Source organism: Tasmannia lanceolata, unplaced genomic scaffold (genome assembly GCF_043159265.1).
Source record: "Tasmannia lanceolata isolate RefF3 unplaced genomic scaffold, GAP_Taslan_0.1 ptg000013l, whole genome shotgun sequence".
In the NCBI taxonomy this organism is placed as follows: domain Eukaryota; kingdom Viridiplantae; phylum Streptophyta; class Magnoliopsida; order Canellales; family Winteraceae; genus Tasmannia; species Tasmannia lanceolata.
The window spans coordinates 2,364,657-2,385,023 of NW_027518690.1; the positions used below are offsets into that span (position 1 = coordinate 2,364,657).

The 20,367-nt window shown below is 47.4% G+C and overlaps 1 protein-coding gene across 2 annotated transcripts; it reads left to right on the plus strand.

Annotated features, from left to right (window-relative positions):
• Positions 1-1,967: 1,967 nt before the first annotated feature.
• Positions 1,968-19,490, plus strand: LOC143889489 (beta-cubebene synthase-like). 2 transcript variants are annotated; one of them, XM_077393719.1, is made up of 7 exons: positions 1,968-2,261; positions 4,763-5,033; positions 5,170-5,542; positions 17,462-17,680; positions 18,239-18,374; positions 18,679-18,927; positions 19,012-19,490. In XM_077393719.1, exons 1-7 carry the CDS (start codon positions 2,121-2,123, stop codon positions 19,303-19,305), a joined length of 1,683 nt encoding a protein of 560 aa, XP_077249834.1. In that variant the 5' UTR covers positions 1,968-2,120; the 3' UTR covers positions 19,306-19,490. The 2 variants fall into 2 exon arrangements, with proteins under 2 accessions (XP_077249834.1, XP_077249835.1); XM_077393720.1 differs by lacking the exon at positions 1,968-2,261 and adding an exon at positions 2,438-2,750.
• The last annotated feature ends 877 nt before the right edge of the window (positions 19,491-20,367 follow it).

Genomic DNA, 20,367 nt, shown 5'->3' on the forward strand with positions numbered 1-20,367 from the left:
TGAGAGCTCATTGGACGTGGGAGCGGTGTGCAGTTTACTTTATTGGACATTTCATGACGATGGTGTAGCAAGGGAGCTTAGGCATTTCACGACGATGGTGTGACTGGCGACGGGACGTTGCAGGGAGGTACCATGATTAGCAGTGATGTGTTGCATGGTCGGTGAGAGCTCATTGGACGTGGGAACAGTGTACAGTTTACTTTATTGGACATTTCATGACGATGGTGTAGCAGGGAAGCTTAGGCATTTCATGACGATGGTGTGACCGGCGACGGGACGTCGCAGGGAGGTACCATGATTAGCATTGATGTGTCGCATGGTTGGTGAGAGCTCCTTGGACACGGGAACGGTGTGCAGTTTACTTTATTGGACATTTCATGACGATGGTATAGCATGGTTGGTGAGAGCTCATTGGACACGGGAACGGTGTGCAGTTTACTTTAGTGGACATTTCATGACGATGGTATAGCAGGGGAGCTTAGGCATTTCATGACGATGGTGTGACAGGCGACGGGACGTCGCAGGGAGGTACCATGATTAGCAGTGATGTGTCGCATGGTCGGTGAGAGCTCATTGGACGTGGGAACAGTGTGCACTTTACTTTATTGGACATTTCATGACGATGGTGTAGCAGGGGAGCTTAGGCATTTCATGACGATGGTGTGACAGGCGACGGGACGTCGCAGGGAGGTACCATGATTAGCAGTGATGTGTCGCATGGTCGGTGAGAGCTCATTGGACGTGGGAACAGTGTGCACTTTACTTTATTGGACATTTCATGACGATGGTGAAGCAGGGGAGCTTAGGCATTTCATGACGATGGTGTGACCGGCGACGGGACGTCGCAGGGAGGTACCATGATTAGCAGTGATGTGTCGCATGGTCGGTGAGAGCTCATTGGACGTGGGAACGGTGTGCAGTTTACTTTATTGGACATTTCATGACGATGGTGTAGCAGGGGAGCTTAGGCATTTTATGACGATGGTGTGACCGGCGACGGGACGTCGCAGGGAGGTACCATGATTAGCAGTGATGTGTCGCATGGTCGGTGAGAGCTCATTGGACGTGAGAACGGTGCACAGTTTACTTTATTGGACATTTCATGACGATGGTGTAGCAGGGGAGCTTAGGCATTTCATGATGATGGTGTGACCGGCAACGGGACGTCGTAGGAAGGTACCATGATTAGCATTGATGTGTCGCATGGTCGGTGAGAGCTCATCGGACGCGGTTGCGGTTCGCACTTTACTACTTTACTTTGTGTGGCTGTAACGTACCATGTGGGTTGAGCTTGCTGTTCGGAAGGCAAGTCTATGTGGCGGTTGTTTGACCAAGGGCGTTCTAGGTCCCCACGCCGTATATATGTAGTTACTGTGGTAGGTGACCGGTTTTGGCCCCAACAAGGTCACTGCGAATTCGACCCATCGTATCATTGAAGTTGTTTGGTTATATGTCACATTCTCGTGAAATGAAGAGAGCCCATTAAGGTACCAGACAACCAAAATAGAGGTAATTAAGAATGAAACCAAATGGAATTTACGCTAGTTTTGTTAGACCCCAACAATTCTGGCCCACAATCTCATCATGTCATTTTCCTCTTTCCAAGTTCCGTTTTCCTTTCCACCACCTTGTTTTGATATTGTGAGCATTACAAGTACATGTAAGTCTAAACAACATGTAAAAGGTGGATGACATCATCTTATAACACCACCTAACACAATTACACAAAATGAGTAAGTAGTAAGAAGTTATTGGAAAATGAGAAGCATCTTATTTGTGTGTGTGTGTGTGGGGGGGGGGGAGGTGGTACTTCTCATTTTTATTTGCAAATGAAAAATGAAGTATGATAAAAACCCAAAGATGCTTCTCTCTCCATAATTAGAAAATGAAAAACGTGTTATGATTGCTAATGAGTCAATTTCAAAGATGCTTCTCTCGATATGAAGTGAAAGACGTGTTATGATTTTCGTTATCTTCTCTCTGTGTGCATGTCATTCCCTCTATTTATTGACAATGGTGGATCGACTCTAACCCAGTCCTTTAAATTCTCAAGCTTCTTTACCTCCAAATCGCGTTTATCTTGAATCAGAATCTTTGTAGCATTCTTCCCCTACTTAGTTATGGCTCATGTCGCTTGCCCCTCAGATTCTTCACTCACACACCATTCATCCGTCGAGGGAAAGGGGGTTGTTCGTAAGTCAGCAAACTATCATCCGACCATTTGGGGTGATCTCTTCCTTGAATCCTCTTCACATGAAATGGTAACTACCATCACCTGAACACACACACACACACACACACATATATATATATATATATATATATATATATATATATATATATATATATATATATATATATATATATATATATATATATATATATATATATATATATATATATGTTTGTGTGTGTGTGTGGTGGTGGGGGGGGGGACTATTTGCTAGGGTCCATCGCACAAGGCATTTCGAGGCTGGTCTGTCCACCACGTGAATGAAGACTTTTGGAGATTGGATGCAGTTACTAATTCATGATCTGGCATGTACAGAATGAAAACTTCATTCTCGATTCAACCCAATCACAAAAGTTTCACGAGAGAGAGAGAGAGAGAGAGAGAGAGAGAGAGAGAGAGAGAGAGAGAGAGAGAGAGAGAGAGATTATAGGGTTGCAAGTTCAGTGCATGGTTTTAAATTTCGACCGAATTTCGGATTTCAGTGGATACGACACCGAAATCCGAAATTTCCGAAACGGTATTTTATTTCTGCCGAAATTTCTTTTTTTTTCCGAAATTTAACCCAAAATACCTGTTTTTTAAAAATTAATTTAATATTTCGACCGAAATTTCAAACCATGGTTCAGTGTGGACTTATTTAGAATTTTACCGTCATTGGTTACTCGTTCGTACACTTTTGGATTTTGAGAATTGATCCAAAACAGATTATTTGAACCAAAATTAAGGAAAGTAGTCTATTGGCCTCCTTTTCTTCATTTGGCCACCTCTCTATTGTATTTATGACTACTCGTTTTACACTACAAGGGGTGGCCCGGGAAAGGAAAGCGATCGAATGTAACATTTACAAAAATTAAATATTGTGTCCAATAATCAGTTTTGGACTCAAGATCGATTCTTAAAATCATAACGAAGTAGTGTGGATTGTGATTAGCTTTCCTTGTTTAGCCACCATGCAAACAATTAACAGCTTTTGCTATTAGAATACTGGAATTCAATCTCAGAAAAAACTATATAGGATATTGCTGAGCAAATAAACAAACTAAAGTATGTATCAAATTGGGAATGATTCCTTCATATTTAAACAATAACTCAGTACATCGGTAGTTTCATTGGATTCATCATTAATTAATGGTCACTCTTCGAGAACTATTTTTCAAATTTAAATAAATATATTTACTATTAGCGAATATATTCGTGTAGTAACCATGCTGTAGAGCTTTCAGAGGTTTTTTTCATTACGAAGAAGCGACTTTTAATTGGTTTTAAGACCATATATTGTTTCTTATTGCAAAAACCATTTAAGATCTAGCCCCTTAATGTCTCTTCTGTTAGAGGTTAAGCGTTTTTGTTCCAAGGTGAAACCTTAGAGATCTCCCAACAACCATCCCTCTATCTGGCTTCTATACATAGAGGTCAAGCTCAGATACAGGAAACATCTCAATGAATTGATTCCTCATCCCTGCTACACCTATTTTTGTGGTATCGATTTTCATGGTCTGTAAGGGATTACATGCTTACTTTGAACATCCAAAATAAGTTCCTTCCCCTTTCCTTTCTTCCCATTTTATCTTGACATTTGTTGATGTATAAAATCTTCATCTTCTTCCTCATCATCATGATTCTGATTACCTAAAACTAGCATAATGCCATTTAATGGTATCTCTTTGTTTACACCCATTTTGGGCAGTGTTCACTGGATCAATAAGTGACCATCCACGTAGTCTGAGTCTACGGAATTACATGCCACAGTGGCACTCAATTGACATATAGGAGAACGTGCATAAACCAAAACAATAGGGATGAACAGTTGTTGAAAACCCCATTAGAGCACATTTGTCAGTCAAATGGGATTGAATTAGAATGATACTATCTGTTTGGGCTGACTCAAGGACGAGGCATGTTTGTTGCCAGTCGTGGGAAGGTGGAAGATATCCACTTGGACTATGGAGGACATGAAAATAATGTGGCTCATAATGGGTAGTTACCAAAAAGTTTCCCTCCAAGAAGAACGTGGAGTAATGAGGAGCAGTTGCCTGAATAAAACTATATAAGGAGGCGTCTGTCTCCAAGGAAGGGGTCCTAGAACCAAATCCAAACATGTATTAGCATTTTATCTTTATTTTTCACTACCTGTACCCTTTACTTTTCCGTAGTTGTAGTTGTTATTGTTTGGTTTGAGTTGGACGGTCTTTCGACCTTGAGTGGCCTCCACTCCCCAAGCGTGTGGGCACCCCCTTTTCTTTATCTCCTTTTTAAACACTGAGCTTCCCACATAAAATGTTCTTCCCGTCTGTGTAAAGGCAGTGGAACCCCCTTGAATTGAGTTTCTGGATTCGTGCCTTGGGAGAGGTTGGCACGCCCGCACATACACACACGATCACACATACGCACCCTAGTTCACACAGCCAGACTGAAGGAGACCAAACCGCGCCAACACTTTTTAAATGTATTTAGCAATTAATAAGAATGGTGATTCCATTGTTTGTTTAACTAGTGTCATGGCTTTAGTTTTGTAAGCTATTCGTGCAGGTTCCTTATGAGTCGGCAAGGCAAAGGATCGAGGAACTAAAAGAACAAGTGAAGTGGAAGCTAAGCAATCCCAGTAACCCTTTGCAAGAAATGATTATGATCAATGAGCTTCAGCGCCTCGGACTAGCCTATCAATTCAAAATGCAAATCGAAGAGGCATTAAGCTGCATGTACGATTCTTATTCTAATTGTGGTGACAATGATGATGATCTTCATGTTGTTTCTCTACGATTCCGCCTACTTAGGCAACAAGGATATAATATCCCTTCTGGTATGAACCTTTGTCATTTTTTTGATGGTTTCAATTACCTGTGTGCTTTAATTAACAGATAATATATGTTACATGTGGGCACCATTTTCATCATTGCAACTTCGTGATGACTGTCTTAAAAACAATTGTAAAACAGATGGTTTTCGCAAATTTAAGGATGATGAAGGAAATTTCAATGCGATGTTAACCAGTGATGCACGAGGCGTGTTGAGTTTATATGAAGCGGCACATCTTAGGACACAAGGAGAAGATGTCCTAGATGATGCTTTGGCATTCACAGTAAAGCATCTTAAGTCCATGTTACCCCATCTAGGCTCTACTCTTGCGAGACATGTAGAGAAAGCCTTGGAGTTGCCTCTGCACAAGAATCTACAGAGGCTGAATGCAAGAGAATATATCTCTTTCTACCAAGAAGAGTCTGAAAGGGATGAAGTACTACTAGAACTCGCAAAGTTGGATTTCAATTTATTACAATCAATTCACCAAAGTGAGTTAAGAGACATCTCAAGGTAAATTGCATGGACTACATGATACTCTATTTTCTATCATCTCCAAGACAATCAATATGAATGTTTAAAGGATTTTTTGTTTTTCTGAGAAATGAATGTTTAGAGGACTTGATAGAAATATGATGTTCGAAAACATAAGTAGCAAAGAATGAAATGAAAATAACAAAGCTAGCTCAAATTCTGGACCTGATGTGGATCTAGTTAGAGTTCTTGCTAGATGCAAGACCTAACTCAAAAAAAATATGGAATAACCCTCCTGTAGCTCTAGATCCAAAAGGAACTCAAACAAATCTAAACTAATTGATTAATAGAGATTTTATGAAGAGGAAAATGAACTAATACTGGTAAAGAAAGAAAGGAGACTAGAAGAATAGAAAATTGAAAGGAGACAAGAAGAGAAGAACTGTATATGGATCTGTAGCAGAGGTCTTCACCTGAACTAACAGGGAAGAAGATGAGAAAGAAGAGAGTCTTCTGCTACAGGAGCTCCTCCTCCAACATTCACACCTGAAACCAATTCGGATCGGAGGGCTAGGATCATCCTATCGAAATGATTTTTTGAGCACTACATAATTAAGTTGTGATAAATCAAATGGACGGTTTTGATCATCCTACGGGGTGACCATATAGCACTTTTTTTGGAAAAATAATGGTTTTTATCCATAATTTCGGTTATTTGGCTAACCGATTTTTTTTTGAGATAACTGAAACCGAACCCGAATAACCGAATTTCCAAAACAAAAATAACCGAAACCGAACCGGAGAGAAGAAAAACCGAACCGAACCCCAAACCAATTCGGTTCGGTTCGGTTATTCGGTTATAACCGAATAATGAACACCCCTACGTACAAATGTACAAAAACACAAGCGTCCCTTCTCTACAGACTTATCACTCTGTTTCCTCTCTTGGCTGCCTTGTCCTTCAACCTTTCTGATGGGGTGCGACAACGCAGCAGCCTGTTAGCTTCCAACACGTGGCTAGAGGAGGGCCCACCGCAGGACCCTCGCCAGCAGGGGTAGTTTGGTAATTCCCTCGGTGTAGGTGAACCCGAACCTATAGCTGGTCGACACCTGCGTTGGAGGCATTAACTCCCTACCTACCCCAAACCTTCCTTATAAAAAGGCTTCCAAAGCTCATAAATCGGGTATTGAAATTCTCACCCACCACTCTTAAAAACACCCTCTTCACTCCGGCTCATACTGACTTGAGTGTCGAAGGGCCTGTCCGGAGTACACTCCGGGTCGGTCATTCTGACCTCGTTTGCTCCTGTGCAGCACACAGCTCATCCGGACTCTACTTCCCCCCCAGCTCGGCTCTTACGTCACTGCCATATCTGTTAACCGATTTTGGGCATAACAGATTGGCGCCATCCGTGGGACCACTGAACTAAAGGCTGTTCCAACCACTTCACAAAAATGGCAGGACGCAAGAGTGCGCGGGTGCCAACCGCACGGACCACCCGAGCCGTGCTACCCGGCAGGACTCGGAGTGAGCGACTCGCCTCGCTGGTAGTGGCAGCCTCCGCCACGGCTGAACAAAACCAGCCTCGCTCCGTAAATCTTAACTCCATGCCGACTCCAGAGCAAGTCCAAGCTCTCTTCCAACAGATGACCGCTCTCGTTGGTCAGTATCAGCAGCTGCTCCAGGCGCCTCCCCAACCTCCTCCGGAAGCTCCACAACCTGTCCTCGAAAGGCCAGAAATCCACAGGGGAGGGTCGTCGCGTCGTAGTGAAGACCGGACTCACCATTCCCCCGGACAAGTCCGTCACCCCATAGCCAGGCATGCGCAGACAGAGCCGCACCGCCGTAGGAGGTCTAGGTCTCGCTCTGCGCAAAGGCGCCGAGCTCATGAAGAGCGCGCGCCACAGGCGAAATCAGGGTCCCGTCGTCGGAGTCCGGAGAGCCACTCCGGCTCTGCCGCAGGCCAATCCGTGGGGAGAAACAGGTCACCAGAACATAAAGACGACCCGGTGATGCGAAGGATAGAAGAGATGGGCCACAGAATCGAAGAGCTGGCTAAGGATCAAGGCCGGCCTGTGTCTAGGGCGTTCTCGAGCAGAACGCCGTTCACCGACGATGTGATGAGTGCCCCAGCACCAATGGGGTTTAAAATGCCAGCTATCCCGCAGTATGATGGGACCATTGACCCCGTCGACCATTTGGAGACGTTCCGGACATTGATGCTCCTCCACGGTGCGTCAGACGGTTTCCTCTGTAGAGCATTCCTGACAACCCTCACAGGTGCAGCTAGGGATTGGTACTCAAGGATCCGACCGAACTCCATCAATAACTTCGAGGACTTCGGAGAAGACCTAGTTCGTCACTTCATGAGCAGCCGCAGGCCAAGGAAAACAGCAGCATCCCTGATGACCTTGCGGCAGGAGGATAATGAACCTCTCAAAGCCTTCGTCAGCCGCTTCAACAGGGAGGCACTCCAAGTGCCAGATTTGGACCCCTCGGCCGCTACGAACGCGCTTCTCGCGGGTGCTAGATCGAATGATTTCCGCCGAGCAGTGGCCCGCCGGAATCCTCACTCCCTGGCAGACCTAATGTCCGGGGCAGAGGAGTACATATCTGTAGAAGAGACACTGGCAGCTCTGGATTCGAGTCGGAGGAGAACCTCTGATGACAGGAACCAAGACAAGCCCCATGCTAAGCAGCGCAGGGACGACAAGGTCGTCAGAAGGGACAAATCCCCACACAGGAGGGAAGAAAACTTCACCCCTCTCAACACCTCCCGGAGGCATATACTGGTGGCCATCAGCGGAGAAGAGTTCATAAAATGGCCAACTCCAATGATCTCCAAGGGAAACAGGAGAGACAAATCGAAGTACTGCCGGTTCCACAGGGACCACGGACACGATACAGACGATTGCCGACAGCTGAAGGAGGAGATCGAGCAGTTAATCAGCAGAGGCTACTTGAAAAAATATGTCCGGAGTGACACCCGCGGGAGTGACCCCAAGGAGAAGGGTCCCCAGGGCCGAAGCCCTCGGCGGTCTCAACCCCCCCAGTCTGAAGACAGTCTCCATCGCCGTCCAGTCCACCGCCAGAAGCACACGGCTCCCAACCAAGAGGAGTCATTGGCACAATCATGGGCGGCCCGGCGGCTGGAGGCACCTCCTCCGCTGCTCGGAAAGCATATGCGCGCCGGGTCAATGCCGTGCATACATGCAGCAAGAAAGCGAAGACGGAGAATGAGATCTCCTTCTCGGACGCGGACCTTGACGGCCTGATATTACCACATGACGACGCCCTAGTCCTGACTATGCTCGTCGCAAACTGGGAGCTGAGGAAAATCCTGGTAGACAACGGGAGCTCAGCCGACATTCTGTACTATCACGCCTTCGAAAGAATGATGATAGGTGATGACCGCTTAAAGCCCGCAAACTCAGATCTTTTCGGCTTTTCAGGAGAAGTAGTCAAGGTTGAGGGACAAATCGAGCTCCCTGTCCTCGTCGGAGAACCGCCCTGCCAGGCCTTCGCCATGGTCAACTTCCTAGTAGTGAGGGCCACCTCGGTCTATAACGCTATTTTAGGACGGCCTGGCCAGAACCTGATCCGCGCCATCGCGTCCGCTTATCACCAGAAGATGAAGTTCATAACGCCCAATGGCGTGGGAGAAGTTCGAGGAGACCAGCCGCAATCTCGGGAATGTTATGCAATGGCGCTTAAGGGCAGAAATGCGACGGAGTCGTTGCCAATCGAGCTACTGGACTTGAGGGACGAAGCTCAGGGAACTCAGCCCGCCGAAGACCTTGTCCCCGTCCCCCTGTGCGAGAAAGATGACGAAAAGGTAGTCCAGATCGGCTCCTCTCTTGACGACGGCGTCCGGCACAACCTCACCCGGTTCCTCCAGGACAATGCGGATGTCTTCGCATGGGCCCCCACGGACATGCCCGGCATCAACCCGGAGGTCAGTTCGCACAGACTAGGTGTCGACCCGACCTGCAGGCCGGTGAAGCAGAAGAAGAGACACTTCTCCCTCGAAAGGCAGATGGCGATCAGAGAAGAGGTGGAGAGACTCCTAAGAGCTGACTTCATCCGAGAAATCCAGTACCTGGACTGGCTGGCAAACGTAGTCCTGGTGAAAAAGGCCAATGGGAAATGGAGAACCTGCGTCGACTTCACGGATTTGAATAAAGCCTGTCCAAAGGACAGCTACCCGCTCCCAAAAATCGATCAGCTCATCGATGCCACCGCAGGTCACGAAGTGCTCAGTTTCATGGACGCCTTCTCTGGATATAACCAGATCAGAATGTATGAGTCAGATATCCCGAAGACCTCCTTCATAACGGATCAGGGGACTTACTGCTACCGTGTCATGCCCTTTGGCCTGAAGAATGCTGGGGCCACGTATCAGAGGCTTGTAAACAAACTCTTCCGGAATCAGATTGGCCGCAACATGGAAGTATACGTCGACGACATGCTGGTGAAAAGCCTAAGCTCGCAAGATCATGTCTCCGATCTAGAAGAAACGTTTCAAGTCCTGAGAGACAATAAGATGAAACTCAATCCCACCAAGTGCACTTTTGGGGTCAGCTCGGGGAAGTTTCTGGGGTTTATGGTCAGCCAGAGAGGGATAGAGGCCAATCCAGAAAAAATCAAGGCCGTGGTGGAGCTCGCTCCGCCGAAAACCATCAGAGAAGTGCAACGACTGACAGGGATGATAGCCGCGCTGGGGCGCTTCGTCTCAAAATCTGCAGAGAGGTGTCTCCCTTTTTTCAACGCAGTCAAAGGCCTCAAAACCTCGCCCTGGACAGAGGAATGCCAAACCTCCTTCGAGGAGCTGAAGCAATATTTGTCCTCTCCACCGCTATTGACAAAACCGGAGCCCGGTGAGGAGCTAATCTTGTATCTATCTATAAGCCCCCTGGCTCTGGCTGCGGTCCTAGTTCGTGAAGAGCGCAGCCAACAAAAACCGGTCTACTACGTTAGCAAAGCCTTGCACGACGCCGAAATAAGGTACCAGCGGGTCGAGAAATTGGCTTACGCGCTGGTAATGGCGGCCAGGAAGTTGAGACCGTATTTCCAAGCTCACACGATAAAGGTCCTAACTGACCAGCCGCTTAGACAAGTCCTCCACAAGCCAGATACTTCAGGACGATTGGTTAAATGGGCCATGGAATTGAGTGAATTTGACATCCGGTACATGCCCAGGCCCGCGATCAAGGCTTAAGTATTGGCAGATTTCGTAGCTGAGTGCTCCATCCCCCAGCAGATCGCCGAACCTGAAATCGCCCAAGCCCCAGCAGCGAAAGGTGCTACTACAGCCGGAGAACCAGCAGAAGATGGAGCCAGAGCAGGAACCATCCCCATGCCACCAGTTGAGCATGATCCTTCAATCGCCGAAGCACTTTGGGAAGTGCACGTGGACGGATCCTCAAACAAGGCTGGTTGCGGAGCCGGTCTGGTTTTAACCGGACCGGACAGTTTCACACTAGACTACGCCTTGAGGTTCGGCTTTCGCGCTTCCAACAATGAGGCTGAGTATGAAGCACTCCTCGCCGGAATGAATCTTGCAGTCCAGACCGGAGCCCAGAGATTGAAAGCTTACTGTGACTCCCAGTTGGTCGCCAACCAAATCCAAGGTATATACGAAGCCCGCGACGAGCGAATGATTAAATACCTCTCCCAGGTCCGGCAACTATCCTCCAAGTTCAGAAGTTTTGAGGTTGTCAGAATCCCCAGAACGGACAACACAAAGGCATATGTACTGTCCAAGCTGGCCGCATCCGGATACACGACTCTCGGGAATATATGCATGTGGTTCCTACAGGCCTCCAGTATCGAAAGAAAGGCTGCTGAGATAATGCAGGTGGAACACGAGCCCTGCTGGATGGATGAGATCGTCGACTACCTGCGTAGTGGGAAACTGCCTGAGGCCAAGAGAGAAGCGCGCAAGGTGATCCAAAGAGCAGCCCGTTTTTCACTTGATGGCGAGAACTTGTTCAAAAGATCCTATACTCTCCCATACTTAAAGTGTCTCCGGCCCAGCGACGCCACGTATGCCCTGCAGGAGACACACGAAGGTATTTGCGGGGAGCACTTGGGGGGCAAAGCCCTGGCGATCAAAGTCCTCCTTAGAGGTCTGTACTGGCCAACGTTGAGACAAGACGCGCTGACCCTGGTAAAGAGATGCGAGAAATGCCAAAAGTTCTCCCCCACCATTCATCAGCCCGCCGTATCTATGGCCCCAATTGTCAGCCCGCTACCCTTCGCTATTTGGGGAATGGATATCTTGGGCCCCTTCCCACCGGCCTCCGGAAGGCGCACCTTCGTAGTGGTGGCTATTGATTACTTTACCAAATGGGTGGAGGCTGAACCTCTAGCCCAGATCACCGAACAGAATGTGCAGAACTTCTTCTGGAAATCAGTAGTCTGTAGATTCGGGATTCCTCGCGCCCTGATAACAGACAACGGCAAACAGTTCGACTGCCGAAACTTTCGGAAGTTTTGCTCCGACCTGAAAATTGAGCAGAGGTTCACCTCCGTAGCACACCCACAGACCAACGGGCAGACAGAAGTCACAAACCGAATCCTGCTGCAAGGGATCAAGAAAAGACTGGACGAAAAAGTTGGTCGATGGGCAGATGAGCTGTATCACGTCCTATGGGCCTATCGCACCACCCCGCGCACACCAACGGGTGAGTCCCCATTCAACCTGTCCTTCGGAACAGAGGCGGTAATACCTGTCGATGTAGGCACCCCGTCCGCTAGAATTTCCAACTTCAACGAACAGCTCAACGATGACGGGCTCCGCGCGAATCTTGACTTATTAGAGGAGGCCAGAGAAGAATCCCGAATAAGAGTCGCCGCCTACAAGCAGAAAGTATCTCGCTACCATGACTCGAAGATACGCCCTAGAGAGTTTCGAGTTAGAGATCTTGTCTTAAGGAAAGCTGCTATCTCCCAACCCAAGAAGGCCGGAAAGCTTTCCCCAACCTGGGAAGGGCCTTACCGGGTAAAAGAGGTGATTCGCCCGGGAAGTTATAGACTGGAAACACTCGAGGAACAACTATTACCACATGCCTAGAACTCGAAGAACCTTCGCAAATATCATCAGTAGCAAAGTAGCCGACACACACAAAAAAAAAACTTTGTAAATATCTCCTAAATGTGAATGAAAGAACCTTTTCTTTTTGCAAATTCCTTCGTGTCCGTCAGATTTCGAAACCCAGTTCACTAAAACTAGGGTACTCAACGTTTGGTTCGCCACGGCTCGTCTCCGCAAAGACAGGGAGCCCACTCCTGGTCCGGAACCAGCCCGGATGCAAAAACCAAAGCTCCTTCGAAACCCAGTTCACTAAAACTAGGGTACTCAACGTTTGGTTCGCCACGGCTCGTCTCCGCAAAGACCGGGAGCCCACTCCTGGTCCGGAACCAGCCCGGATGCAAAAACCAAAGCTCCTTCGAAACCCAGTTCACTAAAACTAGGGTACTCAACGTTTGGTTCGCCACGGCTCGTCTCCGCAAAGACCGGGAGCCCACTCCTAAGTCCATGACTCCTACCTGGAGCGATAGTTACGCATCATACAAAAAAGCAGTATAAACTAGAGACGAACAAGCATTGAAGAGTTAGACAAACAAAAGTTCTTTCCATTCATATGTTGGGGCCTCAGAGGACCATTACAAAAGGGAGTTGGGCCTCCAAGGGGCCATTACAAAAAGGAATCAAGAAATCGCCAAAAAAGGGGAGGAAAAGAACTCAGGGCGCCTCATCGCCCCCATCCCGCGCTGGATCTGCCCCCGGGGGCAAGAGTGCGTCAGCTGCGGCCGGCTCCTCGCCAGTGAGCGTCGGTGGATCAGGTATAACCATCCTCGATAGGTCAACGCCCGGATTGGAATCCTTGACCTGCCCAAGGCAGTCAAAGAACCCTATCTTGTAGGCCTCACTAGATAGAAGAAGGAGTTCGTCCTCCTTCTCCTGAACGGCAGTCGCCTGCCTCGATAGGGCTCTCTCCCTCTGAGCGTTGAGGGCTTCCGTCGCCTCCTCCTTCTGCGCGGCCAGCTGAGCGGCAAACTCTTCTCTCAGCCGCCTGATCTCTTCGGCAGATTTTTCTACGGACTTCTTCAGCTCCTTCGCCTCCTTTTTCAACTTCCCATTCTCCTCCTCAGACTTAGTTATAGCATCAGAGAATTTCTTACTCTTCCCCCGCAGATCATTGAAGTACACTCCGATCTGTAAAAATACAGAGGAGCAAGTGTTAACACAAGCAAACAAAGCAGAAGGCGAGCAAAGAGTAAGCGTACTCGTCAGCCATCTTACCTGATAAAGAGAAGAGAATACGGCCTCTTCGGCCGTAGCTGGCGGCTCGTGGAGAACCTGTTGCTTGTCTTTGTCAAGAATACATTTAGTTTGAATCTCTACAGACACCCGGCTCTCTCCAAGGCCGGAATCAGTCTTTTGGACGGCCCAGTTCGGCCGAAAAACGTTATCACCGTGCCTCGTCAGGGGCGGAAGGGTGCCAGCAGACGTCGCCACGGTCTTCGAGGACCCTGCGCCCCGGCCGGATGAACTCACCAGTTTCACCGAACTCTTGGGCTTGGGCTGGGGCGGTGCGTCCTGAGTCGGAGCCGGACTCGCCGTCTCTGGGGCCTTCCTTTTCTGGCCCTGACGGACCGTCCCGAAGGCCCCCTTCCTCATCTTATCCACTAACGACTGCTGCTGCATCTCTGAAAGATAGACGAAAACGAAACCAGTCAGAGACAAAAGAAATTAAAAAAAAAAAAAAAAAAGGGGTGAAGAGACGAATTTCAAAGGAGGCTATCTACGTACGTGCCCGGGTCGCAGTACTAAGGCCCAACCCAACCAAAACTCTGAACAATCAACAGGCCCCTCATGGTCCAGCACCTCCCGAAGTAGAGCGAGGGTTCTCGCATCTTCACCCTCGAGAAACGGTTTGCGACTCATCGCGACTGTATCCGGGGTTCCCCATTTCAAAGGGACCGGCCAAGGCTCGCTGGACTCCGTGTCCTCGACATAAAAGAACCTGTTCCTCCACAGGTGTATGGAGGTGGGAATGCCAGTGATCATTTTTATCTCCGGACGCTGGCTAATGTAAATCCAACCCCCACCCTTGTGCTTCTTCAATTGCGCACACGCGCGGAACAACGGTACTGACAAGTCCCTCCGAAGCCGGCCCCGAATGAGGTATACAAACCCCGTGAGCAGCCTCCACGAGTTCGGCGCCACTTGGGCCGGAGCTAGCCCGTAATGCTGAAGCACCGAAGCGAAGAAGGGGTGTAGAGGAAATCGGAGTCCGGCCCTCAGTGACTCGTCATATATGCGAATGTCGGAGCTCTCGTTACAGGCTCTATCTCCCTCCGTCGCCTCCCTCAGTCCAAACCTGGATGGGATGCAGTACTTATCCCTAATCACTGCCATGGCGGACTCATCCAGGTAGTTCTCCTCATTGAGAGCCTGTATGTTGTAGGTAGGGTTGGCATCCATACGGGCCCGTGCTACGACCTCAACGGCCCGGCCTGGTTGAAACGTTGTGGACGCCTCGCCGGCGTCACTACCAACACTCCCCCCTTGTGGGACGTAACTATCCGTTAGAAGCGGAGCGGTGTTCAGGTCTAATATTGCCTCGTCCTCCCCCTCCTCATCACTACCTATAACAGTCACACTCGCCATTTTCGGGGCCGGTGACCAAGTAGGCCTATCCTCGATCCTAATCAACGATCTAGACCCTGAACTACTAGAAGACGACTCCCCCGAACCGGACTCAGAACTAGAGCTACTAGACATGAAAGCAGGAAAAGAAATGAATGAGACGCGCTCAAGAAAAATTACCGGATCACACTGAATGCTCCCGAATCCACCGCCGTTCACAAAAACTACACGGCCCGAACTGACCTTCGCCGAACTGGGCTTCGCCGAACCGACAGAGGAAAAAGAGGGGAGAAGGAGGAGAAGTAAAAAGTGAAAGTGAGAAGGCAAAACCCACTCTTATATAGATTTCTCTGAGGCGGTGTGCATTAAATGAAGGGCGCACGTCTCGAGGACGCCCGAGGGGTGCCACGTGTCTTGTATTAATGGCGGGCACAAACTTCAAGACAAGTTCCAAGCAGTCCGGCCCAAGCCGGACTGGATATGACGCGTTTCGCTAAACGACAAAAGGCAGTCCGGCCCAAGCCGGACTGGATATGACGCGTTTCGCTAAACGACAAAAGGCAGTCCGGCCCAAGCCGGACTGGATATGACGCGTTTCGCTAAACGACAAAAATCAGTCCGGCCCAAGCCGGACTGGATATGACGCGTTTCGCAAAAGGACAAAAATCAGTCCGGCCCAAGCCGGACTGGGTCGCTAAATGACAAAAGGCAGTCCGGCCCAAGCCGGACTGGATATGACGCGTTTCGCAAAAGGACAAAAATCAGTCCGGCCCAAGCCGGACTGGGTCGCTAAACGACAAAAGACAGTCCGGCCCAAGCCGGACTGGATATGACGCGTTTCGCAAAACGACAAAAAGCAGTCCGGCCCAAGCCGGACTGGATATGACGCGTTTCGCAAAACGACAAAAATCAGTCCGGCCCAAGCCGGACTGTGTCGCTAAACGACAAAAGGCAGTCCGGCCCGAGCCGGACTGGATACGACGCGTTTCGCAAAACGACAAAAATCAGTCCGGCCCAAGCCGGACTGGGTCGCTAAACGACAAAGATTAGTCCGGGCTGCCCCAATTTCCGGGCTGATTCAGACTCCGGACTGCCTCCATTTTCCGGACTGCCTCCAGATTCCGGACTGCCACCAGATTCCGGACTGCCTCCAAAATCCGGACTGCCTCCGATTTCCAGACTGCTTCAGATTCCGGACTGCCTCCAGATTCCGGACTGCCCCAATTTCCGGACTGATTCAAACTCCGGACTGCCTCCATTTTCCGGACTGCCTCCAGATTCCGGACTGCCACCAGATTCCGGACTGCCTCCAAAATCCGGACTGCCTCCGATTTCCGGACTGCTTCAGATTCCGGACTGCCTCCAGATTCCGGACTGCCCCAATTTCCGGACTGCCTCCAGATTACGGACTGCCTCCGATTTCCGGACTGCCCCAATTTCCGGACTGCTCCGGAACCCGGACTGCCCCAACTTCCGGACTGCTCCTGAATTCGGACTGCCCCCAGATTCCGGGCTGCTCCAAAATCCGGACTGCTCCAGATTCAGGACTGCCACAGGACAAGCCTCGACCACTCTCAATCGGAAGCGTACCCCACCATATTTCCCCAAGTCACCATAATAACTTGGAGAACTGGGGGGCAACTGATGGGGTGCGACAACGCAGCAGCCTGTTAGCTTCCAACACGTGGCTAGAGGAGGGCCCACCGCAGGACCCTCGCCAGCAGGGGTAGTTTGGTAATTCCCTCGGGGTAGGTGAACCCGAACCTATAGCTGGTCGACACCTGCGTTGGAGGCATTAACTCCCTACCTACCCCAAACCTTCCTTATAAAAAGGCTTCCAAAGCTCATAAATCGGGTATTGAAATTCTCACCCACCACTCTTAAAAACACCCTCTTCACTCCGGCTCATACTGACTTGAGTGTCGAAGGGCCTGTCCGGAGTACACTCCGGGTCGGTCATTCTGACCTCGTTTGCTCCTGTGCAGCACACAGCTCATCCGGACTCTACTTCCCCCCCAGCTCGGCTCTTACGTCACTGCCATATCTGTTAACCGATTTTGGGCATAACACTTTCTAACCGCCTTAGAATTTTTGGATGCTCTAACCCTTGCATAATCTTTTCCTGTACTTGTGCTGCAATGTCAATTGTAGAACCAAGAGTGAGGTCCACATCAGCCACTTCCCCTTCTTTAGTGCCAGTTGTAGAGTCTAGATTGGGGTTCACATCAGGACCTTCCTCTTTTATACTGGTGGATTCTATTACAATCTTAACATATTTTATGTTTATTCCCTTTTTTAGGTGGTGGAAGAACATTAACCTTTCAACAAAGTTACCATTCGTTAGAGATAGAATTGTGGAGTTGTACTTCTGGATATTGGGAGTATATTTTGAACCAGAATATTCGGGAGGTAGAATGATTATGACCAAAATAATTTCATTTATATCTGTGATGGATGACATCTACGACGTATATGGTACATTGGAGGAACTCCAGCTATTGACCCATACAATCGAAAGGTTTGGGATTTTCTTTTTAATGTGCTTTCTGATATTCTTCTAAAGTTAAGATCTGACTTGTGGATTTTGCATGTAAAATTTCATTCTTATGGCCTGTTTGGTTGTACAAAAGCTGGGATGGCTTAGGGGTTTTACTTGGGATTTGGGTGCCACGTCAGCAAAACCACTTGTTAGGTTGCCAATATTGAATTGAAATATTTGGAGAGTACCAAGGACGTCTCTTGGTTAATCATTGTTTGGCTGTTGATGTGTCATCCTAGTCTCTTCCCAATAAAATCCTAGCCAAAAACCACAAAAAAGATTATCTCTCTCTCTCTCTCTCTCTCTCTCTCTCTCTCTCTCTCTCTCTGTATTGGTAATGACACTTCCTATCACTATCATACAAGGTTGACAACCAATCACCATTTACCACTATTCTACGAGGTAAGTTCCAGTAAATCCAATGCTTGTCTCCTCCCTGTTGACTACTTACACCACTACACTACGAGTTCTGCAACCAAACAGAGTTGGGATTTTCTTAGTCCTAAAAATGTAAATCTAATGCGATTTAATTTTCAGGTGGGATATTGAGGCCACGGATCAACTACCAGAGTACATGAAAGTGTTTTTTCTTGCACTCTTCAATACTATCAATGAAATTGAGGAGGGATTAATGCCAGATGAAAAATACCGTGCACCTTACTTGAAAGAAGCCGTACGTATGCATAGCTATTTTTGAAATTTCCTGAAAGCATCTTTCCTTATAGTTTAATCCTCATCAAAACAAAAATTGATGAACTTCCCTTGAGGAGTTGAGGCTTTGCATCTCAACCTTGAGGTTTCAGGTTCAATCTCAACTTACCTACGAAAAAAAATATTTTCATTATAGTGACAGCAGAGATGGTTTATGCTATTGAGTTTTGTGCACAGCTTATAAAAATGATCATTCCTCTTTATCTCTTACGTATTCTAATACATGTATTTACCAAGTTGTATTTATCTTCTGTTGGTTTTCCCAGTTTGAATGTTTGAATAGAGCCTACTTGGCTGAGGCCAAATGGTTACATTCAGGGCATCATCCAACAATGGAGGAGTATATGAACGTGGCACTAATCAGTTGTGCTTATCCAGCACTTACTGTAGTTTCTTTTGTTGGCATGGGTGAAATTGTGAAGAAAGAGGCCTTTGATTGGGTTAAAACAGAACCTAATCTCATTAGGTCAGCTTCTTTAATTTGTAGACTCGTTGATGATATCCAATCACACAAGGTATGGTGAATTCGAAGATAATGAAATTCATGCTTTCACTTGTGTTGCCACATTACCATTAATTCTTGTGTTTCTAATGTGTAGCTTGAACAAGAAAGAGGGCACATTCCTTCGAGTGTGGAGTGTTACATGAAGGAGCACATATGCACTGAGCTAGAGGCGTGTGAGAAGTTGCGAGAAATGGTTTATGTTGCTTGGAAGGACCTTAACCAAGAATGCATTAAACCAACTATAATTCCAAGGCCTCTCATTATCCGGATCGTTAATCTTGTGCGTGTGATTGAAGTTTTATACCAATACCGAGATGGATACACTGATTCAAAGCACGAGACCAAAGAACGTATTACATTAGTGTTGGTCGATCCAATTCCCATTTAAAAGTAGAGAAGATGGTTTGAGTGAGAGGATATATATTTCGTATTATTATCTGCTTTACCTAAAGGGAAGATAAAAGAGGAGAATTTATACGATGGGTGGCCGTGAAAACACGTGAAGTCTAAAAAAGTAGGTACGGCCCACTTTTTTTTATGATCCAAACCGTTCATCTGTTTGGGCACAACGTAAATAGGGTGTGTCCCAAAAATCATTTCTATAGGATCCTATGGAAATGATTTTTGGGACACACCCTATTTACGTTGATCCTATGGAAATGATTTTTAGGACACACCCTATTTACGTTGTGCCCAAACATATGAACGGTTTGGATCATCAAAAAAAGTGGGCCGTACCTACTTTTTTCAGACTTCACGTGTTTTCACGGTCACCCATCATATAAATTCTCGATAAGAGAGACTGTCAACAATAATTGAGACTTCTATGAAGTTTCAAACAGTCCAAATCGTCTTTTGTCTTATATTAAATAGGGTTTATGATTTGAAGATGTTATGAGCAATGTGGCAATTGTTTGTGAAATTAAAGTATTTAAGATTGTGATTGTGAGAAATGTTTAAATTTTTCTGGTTTATGTTTTTTTTTTTTGCTAAAAAATGATATGGATACCTAGCATGGAATCAGTAATAAGACTCTTTAACACCTTGACAATTACTAGGCTTTAATTTAGTTTATTATTTGCTTCTTTTCTGAAAATGATGAAACAACTCCTCCCTATGCCATGCGGAGAGAAATTGGTTTTGTTGCATGCGAGTGAATGCCATATAACTAGTCGTGAATCAATGTGTTCGGCCAATTTCAAATAGGCACCAAACCAATCATATGATCACTCATGACCGAGGTTTATATCGTCATCTTGGTCCGTTGGCCCAAATGCCCCAAAGGCCCAAATACATTGGTGTCCATTCGGATGGAGTTAAATTGTTTTGCCGGACAATTAGTGATGTCAGCGCTCACGCATTGAAACCACAATAAGGCAAGCTTCATTATCTTTTTCCTTGTTGAGCTTCATTATCTTTTTCCTTGTTGGCCCACTTTGAATGGATCAAT

Bases quoted from the DNA above. Each gene is read 5' to 3' on its own strand.
- LOC143889489 (XM_077393719.1), top strand. From the start codon at position 2,121: ATGGCTCATGTCGCTTGCCCCTCAGATTCTTCACTCACACACCATTCA. The intron at 18,375-18,678 runs GTACGTATGCAT...TGGTTTTCCCAG, and splicing joins CACCTTACTTGAAAGAAGCC to TTTGAATGTTTGAATAGAGC. The intron at 18,928-19,011 runs GTATGGTGAATT...TCTAATGTGTAG, and splicing joins ATGATATCCAATCACACAAG to CTTGAACAAGAAAGAGGGCA.